This window comes from Triticum aestivum, chromosome 3D, assembly GCF_018294505.1.
Source record: "Triticum aestivum cultivar Chinese Spring chromosome 3D, IWGSC CS RefSeq v2.1, whole genome shotgun sequence".
In the NCBI taxonomy this organism is placed as follows: Eukaryota; Viridiplantae; Streptophyta; class Magnoliopsida; order Poales; family Poaceae; genus Triticum; species Triticum aestivum.
This window is the reverse complement of record NC_057802.1, coordinates 99,426,683-99,439,378: the sequence shown is the minus strand read 5'-3', so window position 1 is coordinate 99,439,378 and position 12,696 is coordinate 99,426,683. Positions and strand designations below refer to the sequence as shown.

The following is a 12,696-nucleotide window of genomic DNA, read 5'->3' as shown; positions in this document are numbered from 1 at the left end:
AAAAATTTCCTCTATACAAATTTAACATTTTTCAAAATTTTATGTAAAAAAAATAAACTTTGTATATGTTTGGAAGTTTAAAATAAAATAGGAAAATAAAGAAAAAAACAAAAACAAAAAACGTGAAAAAATAGAAAGAAAACAAGGCAGTGGTTGGCTCCCCGCGCGCTGGGCTGGCCCATTGAGGCAGGTGCCTGACGCGAGCGCAACCTATGTCTCGCTTTAGGGGAGAGATAGGCGCGGCCTAACCCATAGCTCCTCCTCTTGACCTATATCGTGCTCGGTCGGTCTTGACCTACCCAAAGCTCCAACCCGACCCAATAAAATCTCTCCTACACCCTGCCGCCGCCGTAGCTTAGCGCGCGTCGCCGCCTCACGTCTCTCGCCTCTCGAACGCGTCGCGGCCGCCGCCGCCGCTCCCGTTCTGCCCCGTCGCGCGCCGCTGCCCTGCCCTGCCCCAGCCGTTTACACCCCGTCCGCAACCTTGGACGGCGGCTTTCGAGGTACGAGCTCTTTAGCCACCCAGTGATTGGTTACCTGAACCCTAGCCAATCAAACCCCCACGAGATTTGGCCTAGATCCGCAGCCAAAGCCGTTAGAGAGATTGGGCCGAAGCTAGTTGATTAACTTTTTCAAAGTTCGTTTTTTTTCTCCGTCAAATCAACTGCGGTCTGCGGAGACGACCGATTCGTAGAGGTACCCGAGTTCGTGGATTTTAGGTTGCAATCCTGTTGGGAACATTTTGGGTAACTTGCTGGCTGTAGTGAAGAACCTAGTCAGCGGATGGGACGAGTCATTGTTCCGATCTGTTCTTTCCTTTTATGTTTATATCTTGTGCAAATTGGAGTGATGCAATTGCACACAAAGCCAGGCCTTGCCGGGATGTTTTTTATCAATACCTTTCATTGGACCTAGTTCGTTCATTGTATAGCTGACTAAAGTGCTCAGAGGAACATAGGCAGAAGCACCACTCCATGTGCGTGAACAAAGCCGTGTGGAATATTGACCAAAATGTTGTCTGTCTTGGTTGATTGGTTCGTTCACTCATCAATAGTTTTTCATAGGCAGATTGTATATGGCATATCTGTATTCACAGCTGTCAAACCAAAAGTGGAATAAGAGTACGATGGAATGCGGGAACATACCAGAATGTGGTATAATAGTTAGTAATTGAATTGCTGTCTGTTAGTAGCTCGGGCACAAACATAACATGTTAACAGTCCTTGCTTTCTGGTCTCTTAAACATGCATGCTTTGGTGTGTTTGAAATTTTGGATTCTTCAAACCTCTGGCAAGACTGATGCTTTTTTGTTAATTTCCTTTATGATGTAGTAGGTGAATAAGGAGCTTTGAAGTCTGTGTATGAACTAGACACAACAGATATCATGGGTGATAGTTCAAATTCAAATGTGCAGAAGGCTGAGGAACTCAAACTTAGGGCAAACGATGCCTTCAAGGGTAAGGATATGTGTTATCTTCCTGTCGTATGTCTAGAGTGTACAACATTATTTTATCGTCTCATTGTTGTTAATGGGGCCTTACCATTGTACTCCCTCCGGTCCTTTTTACTCTGCGTGTAACTCCAGACCCAGATATCAAGGAGGGCAGTGTTCTCGTTTTTTGGACTAATTTGCAATGTTCAAAAAAGTGGAAAGCGTAAGTGAAGCGAGGGGCCACAACTTAGAGCAATGGCCGCAGCTTAAGCGCTTTAGCGTTTTTTTAAATTGGCCAGAATCTGAAGGAAATAGTTCTGGAACAGACCCTAATAATAAGGTAAATGACATATTGCTATTATTGCGCAAGCAGCCAAGCATAAGTAGCTCAAAAACAGCCAAATTATTAAAAAACACTTAATCTATGCTTAGGGCCAAAGTGAAGCGTTTTGCCATCGCTCAGCACTTGAGCGTTGCAAAACACTTTCTTGAACACTGCTAATTTGCCCTTCATTAGAGTATGCTGCATGTACCAGGAGAGCTGGGCCGTTATAAATGGAGATAAATGTGCATGCCGTGATTGGGTAGTCCTCCTTGATTGCCTATTTGGTCTCTTGGTTTCTCCCCCCATTAGCACAACATAAGGCGAATAGGAAGGAGAGCAGTTAATGCATGCATGCATTTGGTTGGATGGGAGGCAGATGATGTGGCGCTCAGAGAAAAAGGGACTGCACAGAGTACTACGGGAAGAATAGAAAAAACTTAGACGCGTCCTAAGAAGGACCAAAGGGATTACCATTACACTAGAAACATGAAGTCCTTCAAGTTTGCAGTTCCACTCTATGTTCTACTTTTCCCTTCAAAGTGAAACATGGAGTCCAGTGTATAGATGTTTGTTACCTTGTAGCCCATTCACTTAATTTAAGGACCCAATCTGTTGGATTGCTTGTTGTATTTTATTTAATAGCTAAACTTGAGACACTAATTAATTAGTAAATGAAGTTAAGAGGCATATGCAGTTTTAGATGTGCTTTTGTGGCAATAAACTGAACTTGAATGACTATCTTTCACGGCATTATGTTAATATCCAAATGAAGCATACAGGGTCCCTTAGTGTTAGGATTTCCTTGATGATTGTTGTTGCCTAACTATTACTATGTTTTCCCTCCAGCAAACAAGTTTTCTCAGGCTGTAGAGCTCTATGACCAGGCTATTGATCTAAATGGTTCAAATGCGGTTTATTGGGCAAATCGTGCATTTGCACATACAAAGCTTGAGGAATATGGAAGTGCTGTCCAGGATGCTACAAAGGCTATTGAGATTGATCCTAAATATTCGAAAGTGAGTATCTATGACCTGGACCTGCTGCTGGCAAAACATTTGTAGGTTCTCACCTTTTGCAAAACTTTGTGCCTGTAGGGTTATTATAGACGAGGTGCGGCATATCTTGCTATGGGAAAATTCAAGGAAGCCCTGAAAGATTTTCAACAGGTATGTGTCATATTGTTTAATAAATCCACTTAATCATATGTCTACTGGATATTGGTGTTCATTTGTGTTTAGTCTGCTCCGGTTACATTTACTTTTTAGACAATGAGATTCCATATTGGCATTTGCTTTCCCTGCAACTAAGTAATATATGCAATTATATTTTCTTATTAGGTGAAAAGAATCTGTCCTAATGATCCAGATGCTACAAGAAAGTTGAAAGAGTGTGAGAAAGCTGTCCAAAAAATCCGCTTCGAAGAAGCAATTTCTGTAGGGGATACAGAAAGGCGCTCAATAGCAGATTCTCTTGATTATCATATAATAGGTATCTGGTCTTTGAATTTCCATATTTTCTGGCACTTCACTATCTCCAGGTTCGATATATATGTTAATGTGGCCACAGATGGGACACTAGTATTCTTTCCTTGTGCTATTAGTATGTTCTTTCATGATAAATCTATTTGCTTGTATTCATGAGCTTTTATATGGTTTTAGAGTGCCTTCCATATTCAGCTCTTGGGTGCTTCTATTGTTTTTTTTACTTTCAGTCTTTTAATGCTCGGCATATTATGCACACAATCTAAGTGAAGCAACATGCTCCCTCTGTAAACTAATATAAGACGTTTTAGGTCACTACTTTAGTGAGTAGTTCTTAGTGCGAAACATCATATGCTGTCAGTGTTGGTATATTGCTAACATTACATGTTCTATTAGTGAAATTGAGCTTTAGTTATTAAAATAGCTGATAGGTATTTTGATCTCAGCTATAGTGGAGTTAAACAAACATTGTTGATATTACAGAAGTTGAACCACAGTATACTGGAGCAAGAATTGATGGGGATACAATAACATTAGATTTTGTCAAGCAGATGCTGGAGGATTTCAAGAAGCAAAGATGTATACATAAAAGGTACAGTTTGTAATTGTCATGGCAATCATGAATCATTTTGTTTTCCTTGTACAAGTTTTCTTGGATGTTTTGATAAGCTATAAGTTGGCAACATGGTATAGGTATGCATTACAGATTGTGTTGCAAGCACGGGACTTGCTGCGAGCAGTGCCTTCCCTTGTCGATGTGAATGTTCCGAATGGTTGTCACTTTACGGTCTGCGGTGATGTTCATGGCCAGGTATTTGCCTTAACAAGTGAAGTCTTTCTCTAGACATAGCTCTCCTTAACCATTTGGCGTATGCATTTTGAAATGCTTTAATCTTGTGAAGTGGTAACAGAACCCTTTATATTCACACATATAGTTAGAATGAGGTCGAAATCACTAGTCTTGATGACATTCTAATTTTGATTGTGATTTCTTTTGTTGTTACCTATTGGGGGGCTTAACGCCCTGCCGTTCTATTTCTGTTTACAGTACTTCGATCTGCTAAATATATTTGAGCTCAATGGACTTCCCTCTGAAGACAACCCTTACCTCTTCAATGGAGACTTTGTGGACAGAGGATCGTTTTCACTTGAAGTCATACTTACTCTCTTTGCATTCAAGTGCCTCTATCCAACTGGTAATTATCTTCAATTATTATTTTGTTCATGGTCATAAATTGAACTAGTCGGGTCTGCTGTAGTATGTATTCTACTGCTACATCCTCCTACCAGTTCAGCTTTAGTTAAGTGGAACTATGAGTTAAGCATGGCTAGAATTTTCTATAATCAGGTATGTATCTAGCAAGAGGAAACCATGAAAGCAAGAGCATGAACAAAATATACGGTTTTGAGGGAGAAGTGAAGTCCAAGTTGAGTGATACGTTTGTCGAGCTGTTTGCTGAAGTATTTTGTTGCTTACCTCTGGCTCATGTAATCAACAAGAAGGTCTTTGTAGTTCATGGGGGTCTGTTTAGTGTTGATGGAGTAAAGTTATCAGACATTAAGGCCATTGACCGTTTCTGTGAGCCTCCCGAAGAAGGTATTTCTCACTTCACTATTTACGGTTGTCCATTCTTGAGTGGATATATGATTTCCTTCATTCCTTTTTAATGAACTGCTTTTATAAACACCTGAGTTATGGTATGATTGCATTTTCCCTTGCTTCTCATCTGAAGCTCGAACATATCACCTACTCATTGTTGACGTCAAAGATGTCAAAGTACCTTTTCTTTATTCTGTTTTTAGAAACTGAAAAAAAGTCACCATAGCAACCTCGATTTTGTTCATTTTGTGCAAGATATGCCGATGGGATTACAACCATTGCATTTCTGTTGGCTATATGCTATCATTGTTGATTCTGTTGTGAATTCACTACAATGTTCTGCAAAAACATTTACTTGTCAACAAAACTTGCAATGGAAGTAATATATTTTGCATTTATGTGTGTGTACGTATATGTGTGTTTCTGCTATTTGGCAAAATTAACTCTGCTTTTTTGTTGACAGGTTTGATGTGTGAAATTCTATGGAGTGACCCTCAGCCTCAGCCTGGGAGAGGTCCAAGCAAACGAGGTGTAGGGCTTTCCTTTGGTGGAGATGTGACGAAGCGGTTTTTAGAAGATAACAACCTGGGTAGGCCCCATAACAAATTGTCGTTCACTCGTTCTTATATTGTTTTAACATGCCAGATATATTTAGTTTACGCTTGTTGGAGCATGTTTCTCGTTTCTATATAACATTCTTTTCTTGCATGTTTTCTTCTAATTTGGTTGATTGCCTGGCAGACCTTGTTGTCCGATCCCATGAAGTGAAGGATGAAGGGTATGAAACTATGCATGACGGAAAGCTTATTACTGTCTTCTCTGCTCCTAACTATTGCGACCAGGTATGCTAAATCACGGGGAAAAAACTACACTGCTTGCATTCGTTGAAATTTTCTCTTGAGAAGTTGAGATATAGTTTTGGCAAGACATCTGTTCTCAGTTTCATGTTATGGATGCTGACTTTTTCCGATGCAGATGGGCAACAAAGGTGCATTTATTCGATTCAATGCTCCAGATTTAAAGCCAGATATTGTTAGTTTCTCAGCAGTGGTATGTCCTTATTGGCCTTTTGCATCTAAGCTTCTCGCAAATAGTTTGGTTTGTATGACATCTAAGCTTCTCGCCAAGTGCGTTGATTCTTGTTGAACTTGACTGGCACAGTAGTTTGAAAGTTGCAGATATCTATTTCAAGCACCTCTTAACTGCTTATGCCCTAGTCATTCATTTGATGAATTATGCTGAACTTTTCCCTACCAAAATATGGTTACTTCATGTGCTAATTAAGGCTGATCACACTTCTATTATTGCAGCCGCACCCTGATGTCAAGCCGATGGCCTATGCAAACAATTTCCTCCGGATGTTCCAATAGCAGCAGCTGGAACCTGTCTGGCCAATTTTGATATGCAAAACTTTTCTGCGCCCAGCTCATTTTCGTACCAAGTCCAAGTCATGCGTTGAGCAGCAAATATTTTGCTACAACAATTTAGATGCTGCTGTGACCCCTCCCGCCCTTTGTTAAATTATTGGTTCTAGCACAGTGATTTAGGTGTCTGTAGTTGTACATTTGCTATATCTTTCTGCCCTCGTCAGTTCAGTGGGATTGATGCCTTTTCGCTCTTGATTGCTTGTGTGGATTGTTGTAATACATTTCATACACAAAATGCTACCTGCAGCATGTAGCGGACTATGATTATTTTGTACCGGAGGGTGAGCACAGGATTGTGCAATATAGTGTTGTGTCAACGCCACAATGCGGCCTTGTAACACTATTGTTTAGTTTGCTTGCCATTTTTTATGTTAATTTTCTTTCTAATGTCTATTTAAGTGTCTGGCCAATTATATGCGTATATCTGCATTGCACTTGATTTTCAGCCCAGTCAATTCATTCGAGTATCAACCGGGCGTCAACCAGTTGTCAAACTCCAAATATTTCGTTCTTTGGTTGACTCATCAGGCTCACCACCTTTTGGAGCTCATCCAACAGTCGCCGCTGCTCTTTCCATTAAATTCTAGGATCTCTTCGATCCTATGCGCAAAAGCAAGTAGGATGATTGGGCGGACACATGTTTTTCAAAAAAAAAAAAGATAATAGGCGATGCTTTCAAGTTGGTAATTTGCTGTTTTTGAATTTGAACATCTGGCTGGACTGTTGAAGTAATCTCACCATCTGAGTTAAGTCTTTGTAATGCGAATTAGGTTCTTAGAGCATCTCTAGCCGCGCCCCTAGAAAGGCCTTTCCAGGCGATTTTTTCGTGCCGGCGCTAAAAAAAGGCCCAGTCGCGCCCCCAGGAGCCCGATTTTCGCCGGCCTGGGCCGAAATTAGCGCCGGCGGACCCAGGCCGAACCCGGCGCGCTCGGGGGGCCGGGGCGATCGGTTTTGACGCGAAAGAGCCGCGGGGCAGCCGCGTCAGCGACACCGCACCTCGTCTTCCCCCAACGCCTCGGTTTCCCGCGGGGAATCAATGGCAAGGCTGTCGTCGGTCAGCCTTACCATTGGTTCCTCACGGGCGGCGCGTCATGGGGCGGCGCGCCGACGCCTCCCCTCCCTCGCATGCGTACACACGGGAGGCGCATCACGGGGCGGCGCGCCGACGCCTCCCCTCCCTCGCACGCGTACACACGGGAGCGGCGCAGCTATATAAGCCGGTAGCCTCCCTCGCATCTGGCCACACCAGCCCTAGCCGTCGAGCTCCACCTCTCCTGTGCGCCGCCGCCGAGCCCTCCCTCTCCATCTCCCGTGCGCCGCCGCCGAGCCCTCCCTCTCCCTCTCCCGATGGCCGAACGGTTCCCCGGAGACGAGGCGGCGCCCAACGGCTTCGGCCGCCGCTCGCTCCGCGAACATGAGTCGTGGCTCCTGTTCGAGGCCAACATCCGGCGCCGCCGGACATGCGCCGGGCCGACGGGGTGGAGGCTCAGCAACGGCGGAGTGCCCATTCCCCCGTTGCCCGACGCCGTGGCGCGCCCCTCCTACTTCGCCACCGAGGTAGAGATGGTGCGCGCCTCCCTCACCGACGACCAGCTCGCCCTCCCCCAGTACGCCGCCGACAACCACGCGGCGTGGGCGGCGTACTTCGAGCGCCATCAGCAGCAGGCTAGCGTCCACCAACGGGGCGCCAGTGGTGGGCGGCCTGAAGAACAGCGAGGGGCGCCACATGTGGTGGGGCGTCCCCGGCCGCACGCTCGAGGGCGTGCTGACGCACCTCGAAGGCGGCAACAACCCGCCGTTGGCATACCCTCGGCGAGGGCGGCCGCCCCGGCCCACCGCCGACGTGACAGGCAATGGATGCCCAGGAGGTTCGGCTCCTCCTCTTCTTCCTCCTCGCGCTCTTCTTCCCACTCCTCCGGCTCTCCGGCGCTGCTCGGCGTCAAGACCGAGCCCGCGGCGGAGACGCCGCTCGGCCGACGCACTCGCAGCGCCGGCATCGTCATCAACGAGGGCGGCCGGCGCGCCTCCTCGTCGGCTCCTCCGCGCTTCATCAAGCCAAAAACGGACCCGGGGCTCGCGCCGGTGAAGACGGAGCCGGATCTCCCCGCCGTGAAGACGAAGCACGACGACGTGGAGCACGAGACGACGCGGCTCTGGAATGGGCGCGCAAGGATTCCCTGAAGATGGCGAGGGAGCGCCAGTGCGCCGTCCTGTGGCGGTTCGAGCAGCGCCGCCGGGGCCGCGACGAAGGAGGAGTCGTCGTCATCGAGGACAGCGACGACGACGATGCGCCGCCGCCCCCGGTCCGCGTTGGCGACGCCGGTCAGGGGTCCACCAGGGACGGCCGCGTCAAGAAGGAGGAGAAGGCCGCCGACGACGACGGCGGCGAGGATGGCGGCGACGACGGCGACTACTCGGCGTTCATTGATTTCTTTTATTAGTTATATTTGCTATGTACCGCCGAACATGTCAATATATGTCAAAGTTTGCCGAAATTTAGCCGTGTTTAACCGAACTTCACAGAACGTTTTTTTAAATAAATTATACGCATCTGGGGGCGGCCCTGGGGCCCGCAACTGGGGACCAACTCGCCCCCAGGCCCTTTTTTGCGCCAGCTCGCCCCCAGGCGGCGATTTTAGGCGCCCCCCTGGGGGCCAACGGCTGGAGATGCTCTTAGTTGTGATAACAAGGCATGGAAAAACTTGTCCAGATTGATTTATATTTTGATGCCAGATACTAATTTCATGGGCAAATTGGAAACAAAGGAGCATTTATTGGAACCGGGATTATCGGTAGAAAGACCCATGCGGATGTACATTTTTCACCATGTAACATCACAATATGATTGCCACTGGGGTCAAATTAAAGCAAAATTTCCATCTCCTAATTTTAATCCCTTACAGCGGTCTGAGGAACGACGCAGTCGACCCGCTCCTGGCGATGGGCTTGTACGGGAGCCAGATGAGGTTGTAGGTCCAGGCTCCCGCCACCGTCCCGCACACCGGGCCGACGACGTACACCCACACGCCGCCGTACCGGCAGGCGACGATCGCCGGCCCTAGGCTCCTCGCAGGGTTCATCGACGCCCCCGTGATCGGCCTGCACATCCACGAAGAAGAATGCAACGTCGACATGTCATGTCAGGAGTTTGAGGTAAGATCAAGACCACGTCTATGCTTAAGATCGGCTTGTACCCGGCAAAGAGCACGTTGAGCACGACGGTGGCACCAACTGCGAGACCAGCCAAGTCACCAACCTGCAAGAGCTATCACATATCAGCAGAAGTTCGTCGTTTCCGATCTCCAAGTGCTGGGTGGCGTGAAGCGGTGGTCTTTACTGCTCTGTCGTCCGTGGCCACGCCCGAGACGACGAACATGAGGTAGAAGGAGATGATGAACTCGAGCGCCACCCCCTGCGTGCTCGAACCGGACGGCGTCATCCCGGACAAGTGCCCGTGCGCGCCGCCGAACGTCAGCCGCAGCGTCAGGCTCGCCAGCGTGGACCCCAGCACCTGAGCCAGCACATAGGACGGCACCTGCAACACATCCAGACATTTTTCGGATAATCTACAGTGCTTCTGATCGCATCACATTTCATCCCAATGAAGATCCCTGTGTTGAAACTACCTGCTTCCACGGGAAGCGTCGGCAGGCGGCGAAGGCGATGGTGACGGCGGGGTTGAAGTGCGCCCCGGAGACGTGGCCGACGGAGTAGACCATGACCATGACGACGAGCCCCCACACGACGCAGATCCGTGCCCCGGTCCTCTGAACTCTCAGACTTGGCCTCCTTCCCGTCCCGCCCTTCTTCCATGGCTCCGGTGTCGTCAGGTTAGTGGTGCACTGTCCTATCCGTTGAGCTCGGTAGCGCCCTACTTCTCCCTCCTGCTCTGGCTCTGTACTTGATAGCATCGATGTCGTTCAAGAGTATGTATATCTCCTAAGGAATCGTATCATATATTCTTCTTGGACTGATTACCTACTCTACTTGACTGGATGTGGCTTAATGCAACCACTGAAGTAGGCGTGTGCAAAAACGTAACCAACTCAACCACCCAGGGCTAACCATGACAAAATTAGTGTCTGTCTAGTCTTGGCACAACTTTTCACGCCTAACTGAATTCATCTTCAGTAAAAAAAATACGGAATAGCTTTTTCAATTTCTTATATGCATCCACACAAAGTTTTATGATCTTCATGATTGTACTATCCTAAAATTTTGAAAGGAAAAAAGTTTGCACCTGTTGGTTTGCTCATGAACTGGAGACGAACTATTGTCTGACGAAGATGGATCAACTGTTAAAACCCTGATCATTGTTTTACGTGGTATTTATTTTGGAGACCAAATATACAACCGATTACAATTTGTTGACTAGCAGTCATGCACGTGTGATCCACGTGCATCACGTGTCAATAAAATGGGATAACTGGTCTCATAAAAAAGGGAATAATAGGCAGCTCTTTTTTTAGCTCTAAGGAAATAGAGAGAAAGTGTAACTTTAAACACCAAATTTTGGTTGTGTGGTAGAAACTGAAATGTGAGTTAGCAATTTAGAAACTAATTTTCTGTACATAAAACTTATAAACGACTTCAATATGTGTGGGCAAAACGCCGCATGTTTACAATACATTATGTTTCATATCTTATACTTTTACAACTTACTCCCTCCGTTCCTATATATAAGGCTTTTTAAAGATTCTAATATGGACTGCATACAAAGCAAAGTGAGTGAATCTACACTCTAAAATATGTCTATATACAACCGTACGCGTATGTAATCTGTATGGAAATATCTAAAAAGTCTTATATTTAGAAACTGAAGGAGTACTTTAGATGTCACATTATTACCTCACACCCCATAAGACCCCTAGTCGTCATATCACCGCAGAATGGATGGTTCCTTATCCCGTGGAGCACCCTACAGTTTCTCTTTTCTAAAGTGTTGACTATTCAGGGCCTCTCTGAACTGAATGAACTTTGTAGACTATCAACATGATTTTTGGTAGAACTCAAGTTTATGAGGGCCCTTTGGATCAAAGTCTTCTTCGTGCACATGTCCCTAAGGACCAAGCGATAGTAGTTTTCACTGTCGTTCACGTACGGCGAGTAATCCTAACCTCACCGCTCCAAATAGATGACATGAATCTCACGAAAATTTGATTTCGGGTTTTGCATGAAGTTTCTCCTCTCTCGAAGTTCCAATAGCAACCCAATAATTTGGTGCCCTAAAATTGGTTTTAGCTGTAGAGAGAGAGAGAGAGAGAGAGAGAGAGAGAGAGAGAGAGAGAAGGTTTTAGGTTTTCGGAATGTTTTATGCTTTTCTAGCAGCCCTACAACTGGTGCCCCAAAATTTAGTCTTCTTCTTCTCTATTCCATAATTGCATACATATTCAAACAGACTATGACATGGTAATTAAAATTTGCAACATCACAACACACATAATCAACAACATTTCAAATTCAAGTTTGTATCCATAATATTTGAAATTCAAGTTTGAATATAAGGCTAAAATAAAAAAAACATTGAGCATCACAAACACAAACACAAACAAAAGTGTATAGCACATGAATGCATAGAGCCGTAAGATGTCATTACCTCCATTGCCATCACTAGTGCATGCATTATCTCCATTGGCGCCATTGTTTGTTTACATTGCCACCTATGCCACCCATGTCACTCATGCCTCCTCCCATGCCACCCATGCCTCTACACCCTCCCATGAAGCCTCTCATAGACCTCATCATCAACACTTGATCACAGCAAAGCTCCAAGTATGTCTTGGCCTTCTCATCGAGGGTACTTAGGTCCATAAACATGAGCTCTTGCTCATTTTGCATGCTCTTGATTCTTTCTTCGTAGGCTACCTTCCTCTGCTCAACCTCTTCTCCTCGAATGTTGCTCTCCTTTCCTTGATCGCCTCCCTCCTCTCCTCGGTCGTCTTTATCCTCTCTTCGGTCTCCCTCCTCTCCTCCATTTATTTGGCCTTCAAGTTCTTCCTTTCCATGGCCGCCCCCTTCCTTATTGCCATGATGTTGGCCATTGATTCCTTTACGGCATTGCCTCCTCATTTCTTCAACTTGTCCTTGCCGCTCTTGCTTCCATCGAGCGTCTTCTTATTAGTAACTGAGTTGGGAGTGGGACTTCTTTTTCCATCCTCGACACTTGATGCACCATCGATGTCAACATGTGTTGCATCTCCAACCGAACTGTCGGACCTGTTCTTATTAGGAATTTCATTGTACTCGCGCTTCTTCTAGTTCTTCTCATTTACAATCTCCACTCAAAATGGTGCCAATTGAATCCCTTGCCTCTCTTTGAACCTTTTTTTCCTTGGCCCTTAAACAATTCACTACAATGTTGAGCTACATACCAAAGGTGAGAAAAGAAGTTAGCCCACAATCCATACAGTGAACTTGTGCCAAGCATGCCA

The 12,696-nt window shown here is 46.0% G+C and overlaps 2 protein-coding genes across 3 annotated transcripts; one reads left to right on the top strand and one right to left on the bottom strand.

Annotated features, from left to right (window-relative positions):
• Positions 1-250: 250 nt before the first annotated feature.
• Positions 251-6,656, top strand: LOC123077690 (serine/threonine-protein phosphatase 5). Of its 2 annotated transcripts, none has more exons than XM_044499985.1 (13): positions 251-503; positions 1,335-1,457; positions 2,604-2,773; positions 2,852-2,923; positions 3,095-3,245; positions 3,722-3,830; positions 3,932-4,049; positions 4,287-4,434; positions 4,587-4,835; positions 5,302-5,427; positions 5,580-5,680; positions 5,814-5,888; positions 6,149-6,656. In XM_044499985.1, exons 2-13 carry the CDS (start codon positions 1,385-1,387, stop codon positions 6,206-6,208), a joined length of 1,452 nt encoding a protein of 483 aa, XP_044355920.1. In that variant the 5' UTR covers positions 251-503; positions 1,335-1,384; the 3' UTR covers positions 6,209-6,656. The 2 variants fall into 2 exon arrangements, with proteins under 2 accessions (XP_044355920.1, XP_044355919.1); XM_044499984.1 differs by having other exon boundaries at positions 290-503; positions 1,332-1,457.
• Positions 6,657-9,051: 2,395 nt separating this feature from the next.
• LOC123076179 (aquaporin NIP1-2) lies at positions 9,052-10,176 on the bottom strand. Its single transcript, XM_044498565.1, has 4 exons — positions 9,892-10,176; positions 9,603-9,800; positions 9,460-9,521; positions 9,052-9,364 (listed from the first exon to the last, which is right to left on the bottom strand). Exons 1-4 carry the CDS (start codon positions 10,174-10,176, stop codon positions 9,163-9,165), a joined length of 747 nt encoding a protein of 248 aa, XP_044354500.1. The 3' UTR covers positions 9,052-9,162.
• Positions 10,177-12,696: the final 2,520 nt, after the last annotated feature.

Coding starts and splice junctions, on each gene's coding strand:
- LOC123077690 (XM_044499985.1), top strand. CDS start 1,385: ATGGGTGATAGTTCAAATTCAAATGTGCAGAAGGCTGAGGAACTCAAA. Junction 3,831..3,931: donor CAAAGATGTATACATAAAAG/GTACAGTTTGTA, acceptor AACATGGTATAG/GTATGCATTACAGATTGTGT. Junction 5,681..5,813: donor CTCCTAACTATTGCGACCAG/GTATGCTAAATC, acceptor TTTCCGATGCAG/ATGGGCAACAAAGGTGCATT.
- LOC123076179 (XM_044498565.1), bottom strand. CDS start 10,176: ATGCTATCAAGTACAGAGCCAGAGCAGGAGGGAGAAGTAGGGCGCTAC. Junction 9,801..9,891: donor GACGCTTCCCGTGGAAGCAG/GTAGTTTCAACA, acceptor GATGTGTTGCAG/GTGCCGTCCTATGTGCTGGC. Junction 9,522..9,602: donor TGGCCACGGACGACAGAGCA/GTAAAGACCACC, acceptor TAGCTCTTGCAG/GTTGGTGACTTGGCTGGTCT.